Consider the following 27711-nt stretch of genomic DNA (forward strand, 5'->3'; position numbering starts at 1 on the left):
GTCTTCAAGGAACCTCCGTGTAAAGGTACAAACCACAACATTTTGGTGATGGGAGAGGTTCAATTTTGAACCTTTTTAATAATATATTGTAGAGGTGGCAGCCTATCAGAAGATTGGAGGCATGGATTATTGGAGGCATGGATTATTGGAGGCATGGATTATTGGAGGCATGGCTTTCAGATTGTTATTTTTGGCTACCCGTTAGAGTAAATGTCATATTAAGTTGTTACACTGCAAATTTCTACATACCTTGAATAATTATGCATATTCTTCCAATATAATATTAATATTTTAAGGTTACTGATTACATATAGTCATAGAATGGTAACCATTCCAACTTTGGATTTGCATAAACTCTTGAAGATCTCCAGGGTTCCTCGAGTCACCACAAATTCTAAGAGTATACTATACTGTATGTCAAATAGGTTGGGTTGATTCACTTACCTCACCTGTGTTGGAGGGTGAAACTAAACTTGCTACAGTGCACCCAATATTGGGTCAAATTCTAACTAATGTTCCATGCATTGTTTTCTTCACTGGGTTTCTGTAGAACTCTGCCTTGTGTTTAAACAATCAATCAATAAATGAAACACTTACCAAACACCCAATTGCAGTCAGTGTATGAGAGTGATCTACTGTAAATATTTAACTCTGGTCATTATTGCAAAAGAGAATGTGTTCTCAGTGACTTACCTAGTTAAATAAAGGCTGTTGTGTGATAGATTATCTCTATTGTCTATTTCTCGTAATATAAATTAAACAAACATCCACCGCTTTCTTGATATTTGTCTTCTCAGATGGGAAGGGCCTCTGTTGGGTGTTGCTGGCCTGTGCTTGAGGCCCCTCCTTCTTGGAGTACAAGTCTCCTGGCCTGTTAGGCTGATCAATGAGGAATGAGGAGCTGTATTCTTCAGAACACTTACTTATGCTCTGCTGCTTCCAACTGACGAAGGAAGGTCAACACTCACTCTGAGGTAAGCTAACAGATCTGCTCATTCATTCAGAAAAAGACCAGGGCGGATGTATTGTTATCTGCAGGGTAAGATACTGTGTGAGACTACTCATTCTGACCTTTCATATTTAAGCCTATCATTTTTCCTATCCGTTTTTTTGTGTATTGCAGTTCATTTGAGTAATTCATGAAGGTAATGTAATAACGATTAATTAATAATATCAATACGCTTTATTCCAATTTTGTATTGTCCTTTGAAGGAATACACCTTCAAACCATACTGTGTTAATTAAGCAAATGTTGAACTTTAAGAGATTAACAAAATGAACATGCATGTTTAACTAGGTAAAGAGGTGCAGAAGGACAGGTTTTGCCTTATTCCAAGCACCACAGCAAGAAACACTGTCTTGGTGTGCATGTTCTCGTGGAACTCTTTACCCGTAGCAAGTCATGTGAATAAAAACATTGCTGGTATTGTGCCTTGCCTTGGGGTGGAGACTGCTCAGTAGAGACGGAGAGTAGTAAGGTGCTTGGGGCACAGTGCCAATAGGTTGGGGGAGGTCAACATCTCACCCTCAGACACTAAAGGCAACATGATACATAGAAAGCAGCAGTATAATGCATTCTCACTGTTCCCAATTAAAGATTATTGGTTAGTTAACCTGCTGAATTTGATATGCATTCTGCTTCAGTATACACATTTCTCCATGTAAGAATGTGCAGGACAGTTAATACTCTGTGGTTTGTATTATTTCCATGTATGAAGATGAAGTGAATGAAACAACAACATGTTCTGTATCTTAATTCATTCAAATCAGTGATTATGTAAGCTCTTTCAAAGCAGGTAGGCCTAATGCTTTGTGACCTCGATTTTGTGTATACTCCATATGGTATTTGAGGAAGTAAAATAATATATTTGTTGTTGGCTACTTTGTAGTCATCCTTGACATTAGGATGCAGTTACAACAGTGGTTACCAAGATGGTCCGAATTAAAAGGTCAGAGGTTAGGACTGTAACCCTATATGAAACTTCATGTCTTTCAGCAGGCAAAAACTTAAGAGTTTAGTGTTTTGGGGGGGGACAACATTACCACTGCACTACATTACATATCAGATCGCTATGCAATTAGAAAAGGTCTACAGCAGGGGTACTCTACTCTTACACTACGAGTTCCGGAGAATGCTGGTTTTCTGTTCTTCCTGATTATTAATTGCAAGCACCTGGTATAAATCAGAAGGGAACAATGACAAAATACAGTGGAACTGGTTTCGAGATCCAGAGTTGAGTTTGAGGGGCCTACAGTATCCTTGTAAGAAAGAACAACAGCCTTGTTGTTAATTTAACATTAGAAAACATCCCTTACAAGGTGTGAAAAACATTGGATTACCTCTGAGTCTGTGAAAGGCTTTAGCTCTGGAAATAGCTCCCACAGAGTCTGTCATCTCACAAATGACAACTGTGACCAGTGTGCTTGTTCACAGAGATAAACAGAAACAGTCACTTTATGGCTAAACTAGACCACTGACAGTCCTGTAGCTGATGACACAGCGCCCATGTCCCAAATGGCATCCTACTCCCTGTATAGTGCACACATTTTGATCAGTGCCTATAGGGCTCTTGTCAAAAGTAGTGCACTATGTAGGGAATAGGGTGCCATTTGGGACACAAACAATAGGTGATGACACTGACACACAGAAGAAAGAGATACTGGTGATATAATTGCTGTATTTATCAGCAGTTGCAAGCATGTAATTACTGTGTCATAACGTTCTCAAAAAAACAAAACAAAACAAAAAACATACTGTTTATTTAGCTTATCAACCAGCTTATTATTAGAATCAGGTGTGCTAGATTATAGGGTTGGTGCCAAAACCTACAGGATGGTATAGCGCTCCAGGTACAGGGTTCAGCAGCCCTGCTTATTGCATTGGGGTTTGTTCAGTCTGTGTAAGGCCTGGACAACATGATAAATGTCAAATGTCAATGGCTAAAACATGCTGTCCTCTGCCCTACAGGAAATGGCAGGCAAGTTTTGGACATATCTAGCTTTCTTCTTTCTCCTGGCTAGTCTGGCTGTCATCATTACTATGTCCCTGATCCAGGGTCATAAGCGTGTCTTTGAGTCACGTCTGAAGGTAAAAACAACAAACACATTTCTGATCCTTCTCTTCTCAAAAATCTGTGTTGACAGTGTAAAGCATTTGCTAAATGACTAAAATGTAAATGAATTACCTAGTATTTACCCAGACATCAAGACAATCATCACAAACAGAAGGTGACAGATCAGACTGGGTCTCTACAGCCTGTTTAGGAGTCAGGCCAAACTACAGTGAATGGGGGCAGTTAGCGTAGATGGCATTATAAAGACCAGGGTGGTTTGTATTCATGGCAGGTTGGTGTTGGGGAAACATTTGCTGCGAGTGGGACACATTCAAAAGGAAGGACAAAGGGACACTTGACTAGTTGACTTGATACAGCTTTGGGTAACAGGGTTAATACATGACTTCCTATTAATCAAAAGATGACTAACGTTTAATAACTCTGTGAAATGGAAACCAATCACCTTTAGTCAGCACACCAGGTCTATATAAGAGAAGGGAAAACTAACTTCAACTCTGCAGGAACTGAGACTCTGAGGTTGGTTCAAATAGTATTTGTTTTCTTTCCAAAAAATGTAGCAGTGCTTTATTTAATCTTACTTGACGCAATGGAATGGTACTAATGGAAGTAATCCACAAAAGTGCAAAACCTGCCCATCTACCACTCCAGGACAGGCTCAAACAAACACTCAAAGATAGCAAATACTTGGCCTGTTTGAATCCATGTCTGGGTCTGGAATGTGTATTGTTGCTGCCTTTTTACATTTTTTATTAGGATCCCCATTAGCCAACACCAATGGCAACAGCTAGTCTTACTGGGGCCTGACACATAACATTTACCATTTACATACATTTAAAAACAATAACATGTAGTGTGGGCATGTGTTTGCATCTATCAGTACATGTCAGCACATACACACAAAAAATACACACAATCAGTCCTTTTGGACAGACGTGAGGACACACTTGAACCAGATTCTAGTTCCAGAGGGCAGAGCAAATCATTTCTATGGATTTGTCTTCATGCCTGAGTGAGTGTTTCCTGTGTTTACAGAGTAGCTGCATTTTTCATGTCTTTACGTTCTGTCCCTGTTCTCAGCTTTATGGAAGTAATAATCACACCATAATGGAGTGCAATCATTGTGCTTCTAGTCAATCAGGAACGGAGTGCAATAACTGTGTGATAATGATGAGGCATTTGATGGACTGTACTTTAGGGGATAGTGGTTGTTTACCATAACATACATGATTGCCTTTCATTATACAACGATTATGTGCGTGCCACTGCATCATTTCATCATCTGATAGAATCCTCCTCCTCTTGGACAGCAGTAAAGAGTATGTTTTATCAATTGACTTTGACCTGTTTCGTTGTAAGAGTGAAGTAATCCTGCAGCAGGAGGATTTGATCATTCCAAACCAGAACATCTGATCATTTCTAACTGGAAATGAGTTTTGATAGGCTAGAGTAGGCTATAATTTAGGTGTAGCCTATGGTTGCATTTCGGATACACTTGTATATCGTAGTAGAGATCAATATCTATCTTGTGTTATTGAGCTATATAAAACAAAGGTTGTGTATGGCTGCATTTCAGATACATTTCTGTACGTTTGAATGTTGCAGCAGTAAGACCTAAGGTAGTAAGGCATTTATTCTGTCTGGTTCTTTAGCGTTTGAGCCAGCGAGAGAGAAAGAGAACTGTGGGTTTTCAGTGAATTAATAGCAAGGCTCATCTGCAACAAACAAAGTGATCAAATGAAGATAAAACATCTGTATATGAACTAGCATCTTGGATATGTAGTGTGATTTCCCTGCTCTCCTCTATATGCAGTATGGCATAGTAATCGACTCAGGCTCCTCCCGCTCTACTATGTATCTGTATCAATGGCCAGCCGAGAAGCAAAATAACACTGGAGTGGTGAGCCAGACACTCAGATGCATGGTCGCTGGTGAGTCTGCATGTTTTTTAAATGGTATTTTATTGGCCCAACCCTCTTCAGAGAACTAAAGAAATGTTTTATTTTCACAGCTATTTTGTGAAATAGACATTTTACATATATGCACAGTATTACAAAAACAGAAATATATGTTTGGGATAAACACATTAAATGTGGATACATAATACTGAGACATATCCGGTGTACATGATAGTGTTTTTGGTCCTAACTATTCTAGAGCATCAGCTTTTAATCCCACCCCTCAGCTACTTTCAGCCCATCCCACCTATCTCTTGATTTCAATGTGACATATATTTTTCAACTGTGCTGTGATGTCTTACATCAATTCTGAACCTTTCCAATTGCATAGTATCCACAAATTGTAAGTTAAAGATGAATATATTTGCTGAGAGTATTATTATATTGCTGATATATTGACTTTTGCTTTCCAAATCGTCCAATGGTACAATTTGTAGGGTTAATTTTAGATGAATGTTGTTATTTTTCAGCCTCTCCTGAACCTGTGACCCCAACAAGCTACATGGGGGCAAAACCAGAATCAATTATCAAATGATTATGTCTCTTCGCAGTTAAATCTGCAGAGCTGAGATGGTTGTATGCCTCATATACTGTATACTGTCTAACATTATGCAGCAAGAATGCTGTATAATAATTTACATTTAAAAACGGAGTCTGTATGTTCATATTGAGATGCAGTGTCACTGGTGAGTCTGCATCGTAATGTGATGAACCTGACACATTCTCACGCAGGTCACAATCTTGTCCTCATATTTTATTTTTTTTTTCTTGTATTTTACCCCCTTTTTCTCCCCAATTTTGATCTTGTCTTATCGCTGCTACTCCCCAATGGGATCGGCAGACAAAGGTTGAGTCATGCATCCTCTGAAACATGACCCGCCAAACCGCGCTTCTTAACACCTGCCCGCTTAACTCGGAAGCCAGCTGCAGGAAACACTGTACAACTAACGACCAAGGTCAGCCTGCCTGGCCTGCCAGAGCGTGATGAGACAACTAAAGCCCCCCCAGCCAAACTCTCCCCTAACCTGGACGACGCTGGGCCAATTGTGCTCCGCCTTATGGGACTCCCGATCACGGCCAGTTGTGACACAGCCTGGGATCAAACCCAGGTCTGTAGTGACACCTCTGGCACTGTGATGCAGAGCCATAGACCGCTGCGCCACTCGGGATGCCCTTGTACTTATCCTTTTTATGAAGATGCCATAATACATTACATTTTGGAAAAGGACTTGCATGTGAAATGCACTTATCATCATTCAGCCTTTCAGTACTGTATGTCATACTCCTTTTATATACTATGTTGAAGGACAATTCCGCCACTTTTCAACCTCATATTCATCATCTCCAGCACCAACAAGTGTCTTAATATGTGAAAAAAAGCGTGTTTCTATGATATGTGGTTAAAAAGGTAAGAAGAAAGGTCCTAAAACAACGCTTCTCTGTGACATCACAAGGTAGGATGAAAAGTTTAAAAAACAGCGATTTTCAAAACCAGCAACCTAAGTTTCTAGACCAAGGGAGGGTCTTTTCTTGCTCCCACGTCACTGCGAACCTCATAGTGTTTGAAAATAACAGTTTTTTTTACTTTTGATGATGTCATCTGGTAGAACTTTTTAACTTAATATTTTTTTCTACAAAACATGTACTGCTTTCACAAATGTTGAAACTGGTCTTGTGCTGGAGATAATGAAAATGAGGTTGAAAAGTGGTGGAGTTGCCGCTTAAGCACCTGGTTTAAAAGCACTATACATTTAATCCAGTGTTGTATAGTGATGCAGACTTGCTAGCTATCTAGTGCATCAATTGCTTGTGACTTTGAGAACAGGTATTGTATGACTCTGAGCTCAGTCTGATTTGATTCCCTAGGCCCTGGAATCTCGGATATGTTAGTTGACAATGCACAGGACCAACAGTCCTGGGTGTCGATCAGAGAATGTATGAACAACATCACAAAAATCGTCCCCGCAGACCAACACAATTCAACCATCCTCTACCTTGGGGCAACTGCTGGGATGAGACTGCTACAGTGAGTTGTGGGTTTGTCTTCCTCCAGTGTGAGCGTACCTCACCAATCTTCTAGGTATGGAGTCCTTTACAGTCTATCTGGCTGACCTATCTCTGTTGTTGCACTTCTGGGAATGGATCCATGGTAGATACAGAAGTAGACGTGTGCATGCGCACACATGCACACACATACTGATCCCACACACAGAATACTAATAGGTTTTACACCATATTGAATCAACCTACTGTAGGTCTATTATTGACCTCTACATTCTCTACTGGAGATAATATACAACCTCAAAATGTATCTCTCTCTTGATTACAAGTTCACAGAATGAAACTAAATCCAATGAGATCTTAAAGAACCTGCAGAACTACCTCCAATCTCTGCCGTTTAACTTCCAAAACGCCTCCATCATGTCAGGGGATGAGGAGGGGCTGTACGGCTGGATCACCGTCAACTATCTGATGGGAAACTTCCTGGAGGTACATTACAATTTTACATTAACTTCAAAACCTTTACAATAACTTTAGAATTACCTAAATAACTCGTAGGCATACAGTGGGGCAAAAAAGTATTTAGTCAGCCACCAATTGTGCAAGTTCTCCCACTTAAAAAGATGAGAGAGGCCTGTCATTTTCATCATAGGTACACTTCAACTATGACAGACAAAATTAGATTTTTTTTCTCCAGAAAATCACATTGTAGGATTTTTAATGAATTTATTTGCAAATTATGCTGGAAAATAAGTATTTGGTCAATAACAAAAGTTTATCTCAATACTTTGTTATATACCCTTTGTTGGCAATGACAGAGGTCGAACGTTTTCTGTAAGTCTTCACAAGGTTTTCACACACTGTTGCTGGTATTTTGTCCCATTCCTCCATGCAGATCTCCTCTAGAGCAGTGATGTTTTGGGGCTGTTGCTGGGCAACACAGACTTTCAACTCCCTCCAAAGATTTTCTATGGGGTTGAGATCTGGAGACTGGTTGAGATCTGGAGACTGGCTAAGCCACTCCAGGACCTTGAAATGCTTCTTACGAAGCCACTCCTTCTTGTTTGGGATCATTGTCTTGCTGAAAGACCGAGCCACGTATCATCTTCAATGCCCTTGCTGATGGAAGGAGGTTTTCACTCAAAATCTCACGATGCATGGCCCCATTCATTCTTTCCTTTACACGGATCAGTCGTCCTGGTCCCTTTACAGAAAAACAGCCCCAAAGCATGATGTTTCCACCCCCATGCTTCACAGTAGGTATCGATCCAACTCAGCATTCTTTGTCCTGCAAACACGACGAGTTGAGTTTTTACCAAAAAGTTATATTTTGGTTTCATCTGACCATATGACATTCTCCCAATCTTCTTCTGGATCATCCAAATGCTCTCTAGCAAACTTCAGACGGGCCTGGACATGTACTGGCTTAAGCAGGGGGACACGTCTGGCACTGCAGGATTTGAGTCCCTGGCGGCGTAGTGTGTTACTGATGGTAGGCTTTGTTACTTTGGTCCCAGCTCTCTGCAGGTCATTCACTAGGTCCCCCCGTGTGGTTCTGGGATTTTTACTCACCATTCTTGTGATCATTTTGACCCCACGGGGTGAGATCTTGTGTGGAGCCCCAGATCGAGGGAGATTATCAGTGGTCTTGTATGTCTTCCATTTCCTAATAATTGCTCCCACAGTTGATTTCTTCAAACCAAGCTGCTTACCTATTGCAGATTCAGTCTTCCCAGCCTGGTGCAGGTCTACAATTTTGTTTCTGATGTCCTTTGACAGCTCTTTGGTGTTGGCCATAGTGGAGTTTGGAGTGTGACTGTTTGTGGTTGTGGACAGGTGTCTTTCATACTGATAACAAGTTCAAACAGGTGCCATTAATACAGGTAACGAGTGGAGGACAGAGGAGCCTCTTAAAGAAGAAGTTACAGGTCTGTGAGAGCCAGAAATCTTGCTTGTTTGTAGGTGACCAAATACTTATTTTCCACCATAATTTGCAAATTAATTCATTAAAAATCCTACAATGTGATTTTCTGGATTTTTTTTCTCATTTTGTCTGTCATAGTTGAAGTGTACCTATGATGAAAATTACAGGCCTCTCTCATCTTTTTAAGTGGGAGAACTTGCACAATTGGTGGCTGACTAAATACTTTTTTGCCCCACTGTATGTATATGTACTGATGTGTAACTGTCAGTAATGTGTGTAAGTGTATGTTGGAACTATTTTTGGTTATATTGTTCTTATTTAAAATGTGTGTCGTTCTGTCCTTGACCTGTTCTTGTTTATTGATGCTCTGTATTATGTAATGTTTTATGTTTTGTGTGGATCCCAGGAAGAGTAACTGCTGCTTCAGCAACAGCTAATGTGGATCAAAAAAATAAATAAAAAATAAAAAAATGGAAATTTGAACACAAAATCAATGTTTATACAGTATATACTGTATAAATGTAGGGGTTAGATCAGCTTAAATATTGCAGACAGATTGTGGTTTATATCAGTGTAATAATTATATGGAAAGTGGAAATCAAAACTGGATGGTTTTGAAGGAAAATATGTATATTTAAAATATATATATATATATATATATATATATATATATGGGGGGATTGGAAATGATGCAGACAATTATTTCCAATCCCCCACATATTTTTTCTTATTTTTAAAATATATTTTCCTTCTTTATTATTTGACCATAACCCTACCACCCCTCCCCTAATTGAAGTTAACTCATGGACAACAATACTTAGGCTCCTACTTCCAGCTTTAAAACATACCATATACATTTTATGGACACGGTACAGTTTACATCAGTTACCTTTTATTTGATACATTTTTTACCCTTCAGCTACCCTCAACCCCTCATTTATTTCTATTTGCAATTTTTTCTTTAACTGCGCTGTGATGCTTCACAAAAGTTCTGAACCTTACTATTCTCAGTTTCTATAGATTGTAAATGAAAGATGATTTTTATAAAAAATAGTTATATTATATCATTGATCGAATGACCATGGCTTTCCATGTCACCCAGCAGTGCTTTTAGCAGAGTTAGCTTTAGGTAAATGTTGTGATTTTTCAGACATTCCTGAACCTGCGACCAAAAACAAGCTACTGCTATGTGCAGTACCAAAACAAGTGACCTAATGAATCTGTCTCCTTGCAGCAAAATCTGCAGAACTGGGATGGTTGTATCCCCCAATCCATTAAATTGGTTGCAAGGATTTTGTATAATCATTTAAATTGAAAAACTCAAAGTTTTGAATCCGGCGTTGTTTTGTATATCAGTTAATAAACCATGTGCTATGGAATCAGCACATCAAACATCTCTTCCCATCTACTTTGCAACCTGTATGGCGCAGCTGTCATTTTTTGTCCTTAAATGGAACTGGTGTATTTTTTTATTGATCCAAAAAGATTTTGACCAACTTTGGTCTTCAATGCAGGGCCGACAGACAAGTTCCTTAGCTTCTACAATGCTTAAAATAAGACTGTTTTGCAGCTCTATATTGAACCTTTTTGAGGGCCATGCATGAAGCGAGCCATTGAACCCTTCAATATTTATTCTATCAGTGTAGGGTTTATATCTGAATGAATTTATCACAATAGAGTACAGTTCTTATCACTGTGTTTCATAAAGATCATAATTGATTTGAAAACATCAATCTATCCTCTGGTTTGTAGAGAAACATATGGAACATGTGGGTGCGTCCTGCCGGAGGTAAGATGGTGGGCTCCATGGATCTAGGAGGGGCGTCCACCCAGATAGCGTTCACCCTCCCAGATCCCAACGCCCGGGGAACAGACATCATGCGGGTCTCCCTCTATGGCTACGAATACAACATCTACACTCACAGCTTCCTGTGTTATGGGAAGAACGAGGCAGAGAAGAGAGTCCTTGCTGCTTTAGTGAAGGTACTGTGTAAAGGAAATTTGGGTTTACTTCAAATAGTATTTGTTTTCTTCCAAATACCTGATTGGTCAAGCCTGGAGTGCGAAATGGGCTGGGACTATTCCAGCGGTAAAGTAGTTGAAAGAAAATAAACACTATTTGAACCCAGAATCTGTTAGGATGTCATCCCTCACATTCATTCCTGGCAGCATTGTCAACATGATGATGATGATGCTGCTTTTATACTTAGCTAAGTGTTGTTTTTTGTGTAATTAATGCAATCCCTCTGGCTAAGTCCACAACACCCATTAATATCTAATTACCACACCCTATGAAATCTGAGGACACCTCATTACCTTGACACTTTACTGTCTCTCGGAGATGAGGCAAAGTGCATTATGGTATTAACCGTATTGATCTGTCCATTTCTATATGGTTTGCTTTGCAAGCTTGGTCGAAAAGTGTCTGTTTTGCTAGGATGGTAGATAATGCATGCACAACTGAAGACAGCCATTTTGAGGAGACAACAATGTAAATAGTGGTCCCACTTTACTTATAGTAGTTCTTATACCTGTGTAGCCTAGTAACACTGTAATTACTACAGTAGACAAGAGGTTCAAGCTCAGCTATTGATCCTTTGGATTCCTTCTTCATGAATGTTCAAGTGACATACTGTAAATACTTTTACTGTGCTCTCTTTGTCTCACTGATCAGAACTCTGAGAACGCTACACATGTGACCAACCCCTGCTTCAATCTTGGTTACAACATGACTGTGTCGGCTGAGTCCATCTTTGGGACTGAGTGCATAAAAACGCCTGCCGACTATGACCCCAAGCAGATGATCACCCTGAAGGGGTCATCAGACAACGGAGCCTGTAGGGATGTGGTGCAATCCATATTTGACCTGACCTGCACGAAGAACTGTTCCTTTGACAGAGTATACCAACCATCCGTGGGACCCGGGGACTTTCTGGTACACGCGTGCACGCACACAGACAGACAGACATACTGTATATATAGGGCATATTTTGCAGTTATCCATAAAATCTTGTGTCTGTCTGAGCTCCTAACGTGTGTTCCATCCCTCAGGCCTATGCTGGGTTCTTCTACACTGCTCAGGCTGTTGGGCTGAAAGGCATTTCACAACTGGACCAGTGGAACTCCTCTACCTGGGAATTCTGCTCCTGGGATTGGCCCACCGTGAGTCCATGTTGTTGTTGTAGTTGTTGAGGTTTTTGTTGTTGGTGGTGGTAGAGGTCACTCTGCTCCATGGACTGGACCCCTGGGAGTCCTTTTACACTGGCAGCTACTGACGTAGGATCTTAATTTGAGCCAGTGTGCTACAGCAGGAAAATAATCCTGCAGCAACAGGAAATGTGAATTATTATGTGGATTATAATTAATTGTATTTTTTGTAGGGGATTATACTTTTTTTGTTAGGGCAAATCAAGTCTGAAATTTCAAAACTAGAATACACTACACGTTTCTCAGCAACAAAAGAGTGGTCATATTAAGATCCTACATCTGTGCAGCAATTTTCACATTTATAGCTGTGACAGAGAAAGGGAAGAGCTTGACATTAGCTAAAATAGGGGTAAGCATAGAAGTAAAATATGAGTAAATAGATGTTCTATTTAATGATGTGGGGTAAGCTTACTCCACCTGAGAAAGAGTGGCCATGCATTCCACTGTACTGTACCATCTGAGGTTAATTTATGAGGACCTTTCCTGGGTGCTGTTTTACATGGAACTTCATACAGACAACAGAGACATATTTTGTAAGACGGGTGCTGTCCAACAATTATCAAGGTTATTGCAATTATTAGATGGTTATTGTACTATTAGAAATGTATCAGAAGAAATTATTAGAAAATTGCCTCAACACATGGAAAATATAATGGATAGACAAATGGAATGTTGTTTTTTCTCTTCTTTTTTAGCTCACGCTAAAAAAGGGCTGGATAGCTGAAAAATACAGAAGGTCCTACTGCTATTCAGCACATTACGTCCAGACATTACTTGTAAATGGCTACAAGTTCAATAAAGACACTTGGAAACACATTGACTTCCAAAAACAGGTAAGTGTGGCAGAATACAGCCAGGTACCTTGGAGGATCCAAACACATGCTTCCAAATGAAACGCATGTTTTTATGGTCATATACTGTACTGCAAAAAGAGAAACCAATATAAATGGTGGGTATACTTTCATTAACAGAGGTCAAGATCTTGACAAGGATGCGGCTAGAATCGTTTCCTATGCCCCCAGGAAATGGAACTTGTGATGGAAGTCCAGACTGGAACTTCCAGCTGAAGTCTTTGCCTGTTAGACTCAATTAAGTTTTCTTTCAAAATCAAAGCACAACACAGACTGGTTACAGTAGCTTGTTTGACATGATGAAAAATGGGGGATTTGTCCCCCAAGATGACTATTCTCTGTTTTTCATTCTTACAAACAAGCGAGCTACTGTCTCTCTGTCCTTTGTGTTTTGGGTGTCAGGAGAAATTGATGCCCTTTGTCCCATCATCAGAGGGGATTGAAAGGCATGATTTCTTCAGTGGAAGAAAATACAGATTTTAGAGTCATTTTCCCCCTGGGGGGCATAGTTTGCCTCAATTATTTATAAACGGCAATTACTCTTCTAACTTGTAATGTTCATTATTCATTGTTGTCTTTCAGCCTTTTCCAATAGACTATTGATGTTAAAAAAGAAGGCAGGTCGCCCTAGATACAAGTCAGTATTCCAAGTCCATCCATGTCTGATGATGTTGGGAGACGATGTGGAAACCGGCCAGTAGGGGCAACAGTGAGCTCTGTTATCTTCAATTAGGTTTAGGTTTTGCTAGGGCGTTGTTGACGGGATGGCGAATGGGCGTAAGCATCTATAACTTCGAAATTTGACGTTTGAGAAACATGGATGAACGTCTAATTCTGATGTGAGACTGTGAGAGCTTGTAGCAAAAAAAGATATGATAGAGGATGCCATAATTGGGAAAAGGGTCAGGATTTCTGAACTCCAAATCGACCACTAGTCCCTACTCTCCTGCCACTCATGTAGATCAGAGAGGATTGGAGAGGTGGAAGTAGTAAGGAGATATTTCCACCTAGCCAATCAGAAGGTAATATTGACCTAATTTTTATACTGTATCCATCCAATCCTATCAGATCTAATGTAGTAATGTGACCATTTGGAATTTAGCAATAATCTGTTTTTAAGTCTGTTTGTCCCATAAATCTTAGGCTGGGGTGGGGTGATGGGGTGATGGAGATAGGGGTTTATAGGTGTGGCAGTGAAACATTTGAGGTTTTGCAAAGATAGGTTTAAGCTTCCTCAACTACATAAACCGAGGCAATGCATTCCATGACTATTGGGATCTGTAGATAAATAAGGAGAACAGGTCAGTTGAGTTGAACCATCTGGGGTTAATTTATGAGGACCTCAGGTAGCCTAGCCTAATGGTTAGAGCATTGGGCCAGTAACCGGAAAGTTGCTGGATTGAATCCCAAAGCTGACAAGGTAAAAATCTGTCGTTCTACCCCTGAGCAAGGCAGTTAACCCACTCTTCCCCGGGCGCTGAAGACGCGAATGCCGATTAAGGCAGGTCCCTGCACCTCTCTGATTCAGAGGGGTTGGGTTAAATGCGGAAGACACATTTCAGTTGAATACATTTAGTTGGATAACTGACTAGGTATCCCCCTTCCCCTGTCTTGTCTGTCCCCTAGGGTGTAGGAGACAGTGGTATTCAAAGGTGGGATTGCCAAATTTAAAACGTTTTTAAAATTAAGAGTACATACTATTTTATTGGACAATATAATTTTTTTTTTTTGTGAAAGATCATTTGAAACTACAATTTTATGGAATAAATGTGTTTATTGCTTCTCTTCATTTTTATAAGAGAGCTGAACATTTCATGAATTTAAGGTTATTTGTTGATGTGAAAATCAAAATATACCAATTTTAAGGTTGTATTATTAGATTTGGGGTGGGCTGGGATCGCCATAATTTCTAACGAAAAAAATGGGGCACCCAGAAATTCCTTGTTCCGTTTCCGGTTCTTGTTTTATCATCTCTTCATATGGGACCCAGAACTTAATCGAGAAGCTGACCAAAGAATGTAGTTTTGGGTTAACCAAGATTAGGTTGTAGGGCAGGGCAGACTAAACTGGGGCCCGTGGACCAACGTTTGGTTTGACCCGCCAGAATAATTTTTTAAGCTTAGTCAGAGTTAGAAAAGTAGAATACACAAGGTGCAATTTCGAAATTTGGTAGTGCATTAGGAGTCTACAATTCTACTAGTAATCATCACCAAATGAACAACCAGGCACACAGGGCATGTTCCCTGGAGCCCTGACCTCTAGGGGGGCCCCATTGATTTAGTTAGTCACTCAGAAAACATATGAACATGGCATAAGTCATGGCAAAATGTGTAGAACGGCAGGAAATTACCTTTGAAACTGCAACATTTTCTCAACTTCCAATGGAAACATGAATAGAATTGCATGAAAATTGTTTTAAAACTGCCACATTTCTCTACACCTATGGCAAATGTGTAGAATTGCAGAGAATTTACTTTAACACTGAAAAAAAAAAAATACCAAGAGGGGTGGCACTAAAATGTTTTGCCCACGAGGTGGGTGGGTGGGCCTTCCAACCAAATGTCGATTAGGGTCCCCAAAATGGCGCTTCTGCCTGATGTTTTCCTGAAGGTTCCAATACCTTTCTGATGCATTTCTGTTACTTCCTGCTGAAAATACAAATTGTTACACCTTCCTATTTTCAAGTTATGAGCCTTATGAACATATAGACCGTTTCTGTGCCACAACGGTTACATTTTTTCATTCATCTTTAATACTGGTAATAAGAATGTGTTGATAGGTGTCAAGTTATATTGCTACAATTTTATTAATGCTTGAAGTGTGATTTTACGATGGCTTACTGAAAAGTTGTTGTTTAAATACCCTAAAAAGCTATTGTTTACCTGTCATTTTTCTAAATAGATAATGTCTATTTGTTCAGCCTGTGGCCCATCACTCAGATTATATTTTGGCCCACCAAGCCCAAAAGTGTGATCACCCCTGGTGTAGGGGCTATGGTGTAAGGCAGGGGTCCCCAAACATTTTTGGTCTGTGATCCCATTTTGATATCAATAAAATGTTCGCCACCCCATCATGCAAAAAAAGTGATGTAGTCAACGGCCAATATTAACTTTTTAAATAGGTGCTATGACAGTTTATTACAAATCAGTCTGACAGAACTTCAATCTGAAGAAAGTATAGTTTGAAGTGGCTGAATTGCATCAGAAAGGTATTGGGAGGGTCAGAAGATCATCAGGCAATAATATTGTATGATCTTCTGTGTAGAAAATAACACATAATTGATGTTCTCCCCCCCCCCCCCCCCCCCACTATGATTTAGTATTGTCCACTCTGTTCTAATGAGGCTTGTGGACATTGTGGAGGGAAACAGACACATACGTGTTCCTGAGAGTCTCATCTTTCAGTGATGGGGTCATAGTATTTTGTTAAAACAGTTAACAAGTTAAAACAGCTTAAACAGTTCAAAAGATAGAGCCACATGTGTAGGCAGAAAACAGAAACTCTGTTCTTTATTACAACCACATCTAGCGGCTACCAGAAGTTACTGACACAATAAATCAAGCGACCCCGGTTTAGTTTCACTCGCGACCCCATTTTCAAATCAGGAGACCCCTAGTTTGGGAAACACATGTCTGTTTTAAGTGAGTCTGTCTGTCTTCAAACTGTCTTGTCAATCCTCTACTGTGTGGTGTGCCCCCGAGGGGTCGGCAGGGGGGCACCGGGTAAAATGACCCAAGTGAAAAAGTCTGGGAACCCCTATTCGCAGGTGTAGGGGCTTGTGGTCAATAGTCTGTTTTAAGTGAGTGTCTGTCTGTCTCTCCTCACGCTGTCTCTCTGTCCCCTCCAGGTACATAACACAAGTATAGGCTGGAGTCTGGGCTACATGCTACATACATCTAACATGATCCCTGCTGAGGCCAAGCTGGTGCGTCTGCCCATGGCCAACTCTGTGTTCAGTGGCCTCCTCTTCCTCTTCACCGCCCTCACCATCGTCAGTGTCATGTTTCTGATCATCAAGGCTGTGCGTGCCTGCTACTGACCCCCACTAGAGGGCAGAGTGTTCAAATTACAGTTACACCTAGGGTTGCAAAATTACAGTAACTTTCCCAAAATGTGTTTTTTCCAGAAATCCGGGTTGGAAGATTCCTGGAATCAGGAGGGAATGAGCAGGAAATCTGGGAATCCTCCAACTGGGATTTCTAGAAAACCTTGGAATTTTGGGAAAGTTACAGCAGTTTTTCAACCATAGTTACACCCGATGGAGGAAAGTGCTTCTGGTCCCACCCAGACACAGTTACAGCAGGCAACAATAGAACATGGATAGGAGGAAGGTATTATCACCAGGTATTATCATCATCAGTTAAAGAGATTTAACAGGATCTTAAAGCTCCCATGCAGTCTTATTCATTTTATTTTTTAAATCAACACTATATGTCTAATAAATCACTGTGTGTGTTTATTTCATGAAAATAACTCCACATATATTTGCTATTATTTATTTTCCTGAGCCTCCTTTTGCCATTGAAATGCTCAGTCTGATCGTGTGGGTGTGTTGATACAAATGTAAATATATTTACATACACATCCCTGATTGGCAGATAGGATCGTCTAGACTCTAGACTAGAGCCTACCCCGCTTACCCCTTCAAAGTAGGATGAAACATATGCAAATAAAAGTTGACTGGTCATTGGTCAAAATAATCAGATTGTGTTGTCATACTGTGGGCCAAAACTTCCCTCCCACCTAAACAGTGTTGTTTTGACCTCATAGTGTAGAAATATAATTTAAAAAAAGGGGAAATCACGTTTTGACTGCACTGCCCCTTTAAGCACTTACAAAAGCATAACATATTGTACAAATTTAAATTCGTAACATATCATATGCATTGCAGGGGAATAAAAAAAATCATTTTGCAAGAGGATCATATCATACAAAATGGATACAATTGTACACAATTGTGCAACATTTTCGGGGTATTTTGGGGTACTTTCAAAACTACTGGCTGAAATTATACAAAACATAATAATGTATCTTAAACTGTTAAAAGGATCTCCATTCCATGTGTTTGAGTGTTTTCAGTGAGAAGATACACTTGAGGGTCAGTAATGCATTATAAGATCTTGTTCGGTGCTTTAGGCTCATCCCAAACAGATGAATGAGACAATTCTAAGAGATTCAGTGACTTCAAACACTCAATTCGTCTTTAAAGTATGATAAAAGAGAACTATTAATTGCATAATGAACTGCTGAGCAAAAATGATCGCCATTTGCACTAAGTCATCAGCTATACAGTGCTGGAGATCAGGAGGTTGAATTAAGGTTGAAGGTAGCATGGTAAACACCTGAAATGACTAAAATCTCTTTATTCCATATTTTGCTGGATGGCATGGCATTGTCGGTTATTTACCTCCGAGATCTTGCATGTTTCTCGTCTGATGTACTATATCAGCAAATCCTTGTCATGCGGTCATTTTTTGTTGGTTGAATGTTCCATATTAACAATAAACTGAACATTACCCATGATGTTATCATCTCTAGACTCCAGCTAGTTATATCTGTTTCCTTCCTTCCTCTTTTTTTATTTGACCTAGCCTACGTCCCCCTGTAGACTTTATGTATGTGTTCTGGTTCACCACATTTGTGTGCACCTGTACTTTCCCCTTCAGAAGGGTGGAGATTTGGGACGCATTTTCCTTTTTTAATCCGTTTTTGACTGCAAGGTTAACAGCTACAGTACCAGAAGGGGGCAGTCCTTGACCATAAAGATTTACCTAGTGAGCCAAGAATTGACATCCTTTGTCCATTGTCTTTTAATCCGTTCATGGTTGAAAAGCACCTCATCTTCAGAGAAATCAAACAGTTTTTTCTTCATCTCTGAAGAGGATAGAACCCTATGGGCCAGTTTCCCAGACACAGATAAAGCCTAATGCTAGACTAAAACGCACTTTCAATGGAGATTAGGTTGAGCATGTTTTTTAGTCCAAGACTAGGCCTAATAATTATTACAAAAAATAGGCTATGTGTTATTAGTTAAAGTTATAGACCTAATTGGTAATGGGTCTCTGTTAGATCTGTCCCCTGTGACTAATTTGCCAAGGAATGGATAGTGAGCCTAATTCTTTGCAATTCAAGCACATTTCAAAGTGGATAAAAAGCAACATTAATTCATTTTTATGGGTCTGGTTCTTATCATTTATTGCTCTCATCCACCAAGGATATTTATTGTCTGTTATTCAAATTAGGCTTCATGACTCATTTAAAAACGTGATCTGCAATTTCAAGGCGCCTGTCTCCAGTATATGGACAGCTAGACCACGCAAGCGCTGCGCGGGCAGGCCGTCTGCTCTCAAATTACAGCGCATTCCTAGAGTCTACTAAATTCCCATCCAGTCCCAGAAAGAGGACTTTTACAGTGAAATAACCTTCTCCGAAACGCACGGGTCCCTCGGGAGTGAGGGCTGCTTGTGATATATGCCTATGCTCCACTAAAGCAAAACTGTGGGTTGGGATTTCTTCTGGAGAAGTAGGCTACCACGAAAGTTTGAAGCCACTGAAGTATTGTAATTTGCGAGATTTATTGTTACCTTTATTAATGCCAAAGTACCCTACAATAACAACTGCAATGTAGCCTATAGAAGGAGATTAAACATAGCTCAATTCAAATTATCAAGTGATGGTCTATTGAAAAAGCACTGTGGAGAAACCGGAGACTTTACGCACGCTGCATCTTCAGAACCATTGCTGTCTTGTCTTCAATAACGTTTGTGTAACCATATATACATGGTGTCACCGGACGTGTTTGCACTATAATAAACGCTGTAAACTTTTCTTGTGGAATGCACCCGAGTGGGGAAAACGATGGTAAGTGTGGTTCATGTTTCCTTTAAATCATCATTCTATTTTTGCTGCCCGATAGCACAATTTCAAACTTTGTTTTAGTCTGTGCATCCACGCGAAAGTGTTGCATTTGCATAGTCTTGCTGCACTTTTGTTGATTCTGTTCCTGATAAAGCTGCAGAATAGACAACTTCCAAACCGTTTGGCTAAAAAAGCTAAACCAATTTTATCTGTAGACTACACTATATCGCCAAAATAATGTGTGCCTTTATTTCATGTGATATGGAATTGTAATCCTATTTAGCCGGAAGGAAAAGAAGCAAGAAAGTGGTCAGCCCAGAGCATTTGTTATCGGTCATATTTTGACACATCAGCACCAAGAGCTGACCTCCATGATCCATTCTGTCTGTTCTGCACTGACACCTGATCAGAGAAACTTGTGAAGTGTCATTACTTATGGTATCAGAGAGTATCAGTAGAATGAGTGAAGAGACTAGAAGTAATAAACGTTTATATTCCGATTATCTTGCATATTAAGAAAGAATGATAATTTATTATATTAATCTGATAGAAAATTATATGTTCATGCCTTACAAATATTAAAGTTGATAGTAAACCCTCTTACAGAAAGTTTTAAAAGGTTTTAGTCAAAACACTCTTTCAACTAGGTGATCAGGGATCAAGTCTCCCAGTTCCACCAGCCAGACCCTGCAGTCTCACAGTTTCTTAATTGATTCCATACATGTAGACAGGAGACCCTGGTTTGAACAGCTCCATGGAATCCAATAATAACTCCAACTTCTCATCTATTGGACCTTAAATGAAGCTTAAGGAGTATTGTGTCATGAGTTTTACAACCTGTTATTTATTGTGTTATTTTTACATTTTGAGGATCACTACTACCCCTGGTAAAAAAAAAAAGTGTTTGGCACCCTAGACTGTATTGGAATAGTGACCAGCTCCTTCTGCATGCAATGTTTCTGTGCTCAGACATAAACTCAAAGCTCAAGTGAGGTAGAGAGAGGCATCTTTTCTCTTCAAACACAAGCATGCACTGACTACAACCTCAACCTCAAGTCTGCCTCAAGTCATTCAAGGGGCACCATTGGAATTCACTGCTGTACTCAGACACACAAAATAAAATCCAGACCCACAGGATATTGGTTAGACACAATGCACTGTGAGTCCCGTCCATCCATGGTTGTATTCTCAGCTGGGATTTCAGTTCCTGGGTTTGCTTTGAAAGGGAAAGCAGTGCCATAACTTTGTGCGCTTAAAGGGAGGGCCAACCGCTGTCAAATACCATATTCCAGGCAGTATCGGGTCTCGGAGCAGAGCAGTCCACATAAGAACATGGTTCCTGTCTCAGACAGGATGGAATGCTTGTTGCCTCAATGCATTATGAATGACCCATGTAATATTGGCTTCCAAGTAAATCTGTTAGGAGGACAGGACTCCACACCACTGCAGTTCAGGGGGACAAAACAACGGCCTCTCAATTTAGAAAACACTTAACATTATGTTGCCCTTATGCCATAAACTAAAGATAACATTAAGTACTTAAAATGATTGAATTGTAATGAAAAGACTGGAGTCAAATACAGTTTCATATTAGTCCTAAACAGGTTCTACAGTACCCGTGGATCTCTTTATATGGACTAGTAGGACTCCGTGATTTAGGCAAAAATTACCATCCAAACACTGACGTCTGAACTTTTATAACTCACACACTTTCCGTCTAGGTTTTAGTGTATGTGTGTGTGTGTGCGGTCAGTGAAACCTATACAGTATACACTTTCATAGGTTTCAGTGTGCACTGTGCAGGAATTCTGCCTAGTGAGCTGACCTTTTCACTGGGAAGAAGGAACATGTCATAACAGCTCTGAGAGCTGGCTACAAGCTCCTGTTTTATGAGGCCTGATGGGTTTGGAGCGACTTTACATCTCCCAGTCCCAGAGAGCATTAGGGGAAAGATGGCTCCTGGTAAAAGGTTGGTTGATTAGACCGGGGATGTGGCTGCAGGACTGTGTGGTACCGAGGTGTCCAGAGTGTGTATATTGATGAAAAAATAGGTCCATCTGGGGACCAGGAAAAACTCTGATGTGTTGTAGGTTGTTTATAATCTCAGTAATCCTCATAGAAAATACATTTGCAGGAGGGGAGAGGATGGGAGGGGAGGAGAGGTCTGGCAGGAGGTTTCTATCACCAAATAGTGGTGATTTTGTTGGTAAATCAATAATTTGTCTTGTTTTTGTGTTACGATAAAGAAAGAATGTAATGTTGCTTATTCTGGGCCAATTTTGCACCAAAAATGTCATCCTTCTTCTGAGGTTCCTCTCTTGCCATGGCATGTCAGATTAAAAGCAGACCTTCTTAAATGTGCTCACACACTGCAGCCATATGGTTAGAACATTCTTGCTCATGTTTTTCATAGCTGTGACTAAGGCATGAAGTTTAGAACACACAGTATATCCCTAGGCATCATTCCTTAATTAACTAACATACATGACTGGTGGAAGCATGACAATTCATTTCAATTATTTCGTCTATCAGGCTTTTTAGTGAAATGTTTAGATTCTGATTTCAACTTTAAACAGTTGAAAAGGCAAACATGCTCTCAAGTCGGTACCAGTGTGTGTGTGTGTGTGCGCAGTGGTGGAAAAAGTACCAAACCAAACAAATCATTTCAACATTCAGACATCATTTACAAACGAAGCATGTGTGTTTAGTGAGTCTGCCAGATCAGAGGCAGTAGGGATGACCAGGGATGTTCAGGTGATAAGTGCGTGAATTGTACTATTTTCCTGTCCTGCTAAGCATTCAAAATGTAACGAGTACTTTTGGGTGTGAAGGAAAATGTATGGAGTAAAAAGTACAATATTTTCTTAAGGAATGTAGTGAAGTAAAAGTAGTCAAAAATATGAATACTAAAGTAAAGTACAGATATCCAAAAAAACTACTTAAGTAGTACTTTAAAGTATTTTTTACTTAAGTACTTTACACCACTGTGTGTGTGACATTATTTATCACTGTGCAGGCAGGGTCTGGCACGGGGCCTAAAAAGGGCACTGCAGAGAGCAGCGCCTCACTGACTACTATTAAGGCTCCTGCTTAACGTCTCTGTGTCTGTGTGAGTGTGTGCGTGTGTAGTAAATAGCAAATGTATTCAGCCGGCTAAATGCATCAACAGTGTGCCCCATGGGAAGTCAGTTGGCCGGCATTCATTTACATGCATAGAATACAATGTTATCAGCAGCTAGCCACACTGCCACAGGACAGTCAATTGACCTTAAGCAGTTTATACTGCAGGTGGGTGATATCAATTTGTAATTCAAAATCACACCAGGACATGCTGCTCTCATACATCATTTGAATAACTGAAATATTTGACATTTAGTACAAATAAATGCACACTAGTGTCCTGTTCAAATTGCCATTGTTCTTTGGGTATATCTTGACAAGTAACTGACTGATGACCTCACCGTAGACTACACTGATCCTCTTGTCTTGTAGGCTTTACCTTGTAGATTTTCCTCTGACACAGTGGCAGTATAGCCTTGGGGAATGTTTGGATCATGACTATCCTGTATCTCACACATCCATCCATACAGTACTGCACATACAGTTCGCCTGTCACACTTCAAGATGTTTTCCACCGTCATTCAGAAAACCTGCGATGGTTTGACTACTGTGATAACAGGATCTTGACAGTGATCCAGAGCTGTCCCCACCTGTCTCTCCAGGCAGGCCCTAATCTGCTCGCTGCTCGGGAGGTTGTGTGTGTGTGTGTGTGTGTGTGTGTGTGTGTGTGTGTGTGTGTGTGTGTGTGTGTGTGTGTGTGTGTGTGTGTGTGTAGAATATGTGTAGTGGTCTCTATTTGTCTCTTTTGTGTCTGATTGAATTTGATTGATATCAAGTAAACACAATCAAATTTATTTCTAAAGCGCTTTTTACATCAGCTGTCACAAAGTGATATAATCAGCACTGGGCTGACTTCTTCAGTCTCACACTGTGTGTGAGTGAATCATTGACTGCAGCAGATCGGCTGTTGTCACACTCCTATACTGTGTGCTGACGTCTCTGCCATAACAAAGAGGCGTTGCTGATCATGCACACGTATACACACACGTATATACACACGTATACACACACGTATACACACAGGCACATACACGTAAACACACAGGTATACACACAGACACATACACGTATACACACAGACACATACACGTATACACACAGGCACACACACGTATACACACAGACACACACACGTGTGCACACACAAACACACGTGCACAGGACAGGCTAAACAGCAGACGGTTGCCCCTCTTCTCCTCTTCCCCTCTCTATCTCCCCATCTCTCTTTCACTCTCTTACTCTTTCTCTCTATCTGTCCTCTCTTTCTCTCACACACCTGCAGACTTCCCTTTGTAGATTAACATCATCAAGTCATTACACTGAGGGTCTCTCTGTGTGCAGTGGAGAAGCACATCTGTATCAGCCTGGCTGTCACTCAGAGAGAGGCTCGGTTAAAGAGGACAATAAAAGCACTGTTGTTCTGTTTGGGCCCCTATCTCACCACTCTTTCTCCCAGGTCCCGGGGTATAAAGCAGAATATAGACCTATGACTAGCCCATTATGAGAATGGCTCTCTGTGGTATAGTAAGAGACCAGTGGAAAGGAGGATATTGCTGATGCTGACTGGAGAGGCGAATGATGAGCAGCAGTTTCTGTCATGGGACGAGCTGGTTTCTTTTCCCATGGGATGGGGTCGTTGCAGTGAAATATGCATTATCAGGTATTGTCAAGGTCACTTGGAACACAGCATTGCTATAAATCTAGAGAGCGAGAGAGAGTGTTTGAGTGTGCGTGCATGTAAGTGTGTGTGTGTGTGTGTGTGTGTGTGTACGTGTGTGTGTGTGTGTTGCCAGTAAGACTACTTTAATCCAGCCTGGGGCTTCATGTGCATTACAGCACCACATCCTCTTTCTCCCAGTCTCCCTCATGAAACTGTGTTCAACCAAGCACACAGTTTATTCCTTTCCTTTCAGTATAGCCATCTTGAGATAATGTTTTGCTCCGTGACACTTCCGGTCAGTGTGATCTCTCAGGCAGCAGAGATGTGGTGACTGATTCAATTAAGGTCTTCCCCTGTCTGACATCAGTGGAGAGATCTCATGCTGCCTTTTCCATGCCATCATGTCATATTACTGTCAGATGATGGACTTTGTTCTCCCTCACCACTCACCAGTCAACACTACAGCAGAATTGTTTGTTGTGATGTTCTGTATGGATTTACAAAGCAGTCAGGGGATTTATTGCATTCTTTGTTAGCCTTTTTGTTGTATGTGGTTTATTGAAAGGGAGGTTCTCGCTTATTTTTCTCTTTCAAAGTTGCCTCAGCGCTGGGACTGAATGGTCATGTGAGACAGTAATTATTCCCTATCTTTGACTAGAACATCTATTTAATGCACACAATAATAACCTACATGAACATGGAAGCAATTCATTTCATGTTAGAATATACCCCCTAAACCTCCTGTGCCCATTGTCACAAACCGGCTCGAAGTTCGTAACAAAAGGGAAACAACGTGGAGACAAGGAATAACAAAATATATTTATTAAATAAAGTAAACTAAATACGATTAATAATGGTGTGTGTAATCAGTAGTGTAAGTGAGTGTTTGCTTGCTTGCATAAATGAGATAATGCAGGGTGTTGAAAGGTGCCAAAGCAAACAAACAAAAGGCCACAAAGATAACCACAACAAAATCTATAAAGGTGTCTGCATGGAGAGAGTCTCCCCCATGAATGGGGAAGAGGTGTATTTATCCCGGGACACACCAGGGCCCAGGTGTGTCCCATGTTGCATGCATGGTGGAGCCCTCCCGGCTCCACCCACCAGCATCCTAATAAGGAAAACGAGAGCAAAGAGAAAGAATACGGCAGACAGAGTGGGAGGGTCGTCACGCCATACACACAGATAGACACACATGCACTTAAGCGAATAGATATGTTTTCACACAATTTCACACGTACAATTCATACATGCCCATTACCAAGTAGATGAGGCCCATTAACGGAATAACATTCTGTGTGTAGTCACAGTGTATCAGTTTTGCCATGCTAGAATGGAGAGAGAATGTACTCCTTTGTCCTGTCATGCAGGAGTTTCTTTCTCAACGGGTGATTAACTACAACATATCAGCAGGAAAGAGAGAGAGCCTCCCTCCACATGCTAGTGTACGTGGTTATGCTAATAGAGCTGCAGCCCAGTGCTTTTCCAGAATATGACTGTGACAGTCCCTAAATCCTGACCACCAAGCCAGTCTGTTCTCCTCCCACTGAACAAGGCTACTTTGGAAGCTCTTTTCAGATGCTATTCTCTGTGTAATATTAATGCTATTCGTCTACAGTATTCACCCTCACCCTTTCTCTCTCTCCCTTTTTCTCTCTCTCCCCTCCCTACTTCCACCTTCCTCTCCTCTTTCTCCTCCTCCCCCTCTCCGCTAAACATGGAAAATAATGAGACTGATTTTCTCCTAATCTTCTTTGAATCCTGTAAAGCATTTGTTGCATGTCTCAGCATTCCTGCAAACCTGTCCTCGAGCGTTCCGTCTACTAAAAGAGAAGAGATGTAAAAAGAATGGACCAGAAGGTAACGGCATCAGACACCTGGCCTGCTGAAACGAGTGGGAGGCTATAGCCTAATAGAATTCCAGCCTTGCGGTTGTCATAGCTGGAATTAGACTGAAGTGGAACACAGACAAATGCTGAACAACAATTGGTAAAGATCACTGCAAGAAAGGTAATTGTCGAGGATGACTCCACTCAATAAAGTGAAACTGTATTCTTCTAGTGTTCTTTGTGTTAGATAGAGTTGAAGTCGGAAGTTTACATACACCTTAGCCAAATACATTTAAACTCAGTTTTTCACAATTCCTGACATTTCATCTGAGTAAAATTTCCCTGTCTTAGGTCAGTTAGGATCACCACTTTATTTTAAGAATGTGAAATATCAGAATAATAGTAGAGAGAATGATTTATTTCAGCTTTTATTTCTTTCATCACATTACCAGTGGGTCAGAGGTTTACATACACTCAATTAGTATTTGGTAGCATTGCCTTTAAATTGTTTTCCTTGGGTCAAACCTAGCCTTCCACAAGCTTCCCACAATAAGTTGGGTGAATTTTGACCCATTCTTCCTGACAGAGCTGGTGTAACTGAGTTAGGTTTGTAGGCCTCCTTGCTCGCATGGACTTTTTCAGTTCTGCCCACACATTTTCTATAGGATTGAGGTCAGGGCTTTGAAATGGCCACTCCAATACCTTGACTTTGTTGTCCTTAAGCCATTTTGTCACAACTTTGGAAGTATGCTTGGGGTCTTTGTCCATTTGGAAGACCCATTTGCGACCAAGCTCTAACTTCCTGACTGATGTCTTGAGATGTTGCTTCAGTACATCCACATAATTTTCCATCCTCATGATGCCATCTATTTTGTGAAGTGTACCAGTCCCTCCTGTAGCAAAGCACCCCCACAACATGATGCTGCCACCCCCATGCTTCACACGGTTGGGATGGTGTTATTCGGCTTGCAAGCCTCCCCTTTTTACCTCCAAACATAATGATGGTCATTATGGCCAAACAGTTCTATTTTTGTTTCATCAGACCAGAGAACATTTCTCCAAAAAGTACGATCTTTGTCCCCATGTGCAGTTGTAAACCGTAGTCTGTCTTTTTTATGGCGGTTTTGGAGCACTGGCTTCTTCCTTGCTGAGCGGCCTTTCAGGTTATGTCGATATAGGACCCATTTTACTGTGAATATAGATACTTTTGTACCTGTTTCCTCCAGCATCTT

At 40.6% G+C, this 27711-nt stretch overlaps 2 protein-coding genes across 2 annotated transcripts in view; both read left to right on the plus strand.

The window, feature by feature from the left end:
• Positions 1 to 912: 912 nt before the first annotated feature.
• LOC139405836 (ectonucleoside triphosphate diphosphohydrolase 3-like) lies at positions 913 to 18472 on the plus strand. The gene is made up of 10 exons (XM_071148273.1): positions 913 to 974; positions 2969 to 3088; positions 4885 to 5002; positions 6896 to 7055; positions 7360 to 7519; positions 10707 to 10937; positions 11629 to 11889; positions 12006 to 12116; positions 12857 to 12994; positions 16860 to 18472. The coding sequence occupies exons 2-10, from the start codon at positions 2972 to 2974 to the stop codon at positions 17049 to 17051; spliced, it is 1488 nt and encodes a 495-aa protein (XP_071004374.1). The 5' UTR covers positions 913 to 974; positions 2969 to 2971; the 3' UTR covers positions 17052 to 18472.
• A 1310-nt stretch (positions 18473 to 19782) lies between these two features.
• Positions 19783 to 27711, plus strand: part of LOC139405837 (Golgi-associated kinase 1A-like) — a 28739-nt gene continuing 20810 nt past the window's right edge. The window contains exon 1 of the mRNA XM_071148274.1: positions 19783 to 19873. Within this exon, the coding sequence (XP_071004375.1) occupies positions 19871 to 19873 (3 nt within the window). The 5' untranslated portion in view covers positions 19783 to 19870. The remainder of the gene's footprint in view (positions 19874 to 27711) is intronic.

Source organism: Oncorhynchus clarkii, chromosome 3 (assembly GCF_045791955.1).
Source record: "Oncorhynchus clarkii lewisi isolate Uvic-CL-2024 chromosome 3, UVic_Ocla_1.0, whole genome shotgun sequence".
Taxonomy (NCBI): Eukaryota; Metazoa; Chordata; class Actinopteri; order Salmoniformes; family Salmonidae; genus Oncorhynchus; species Oncorhynchus clarkii.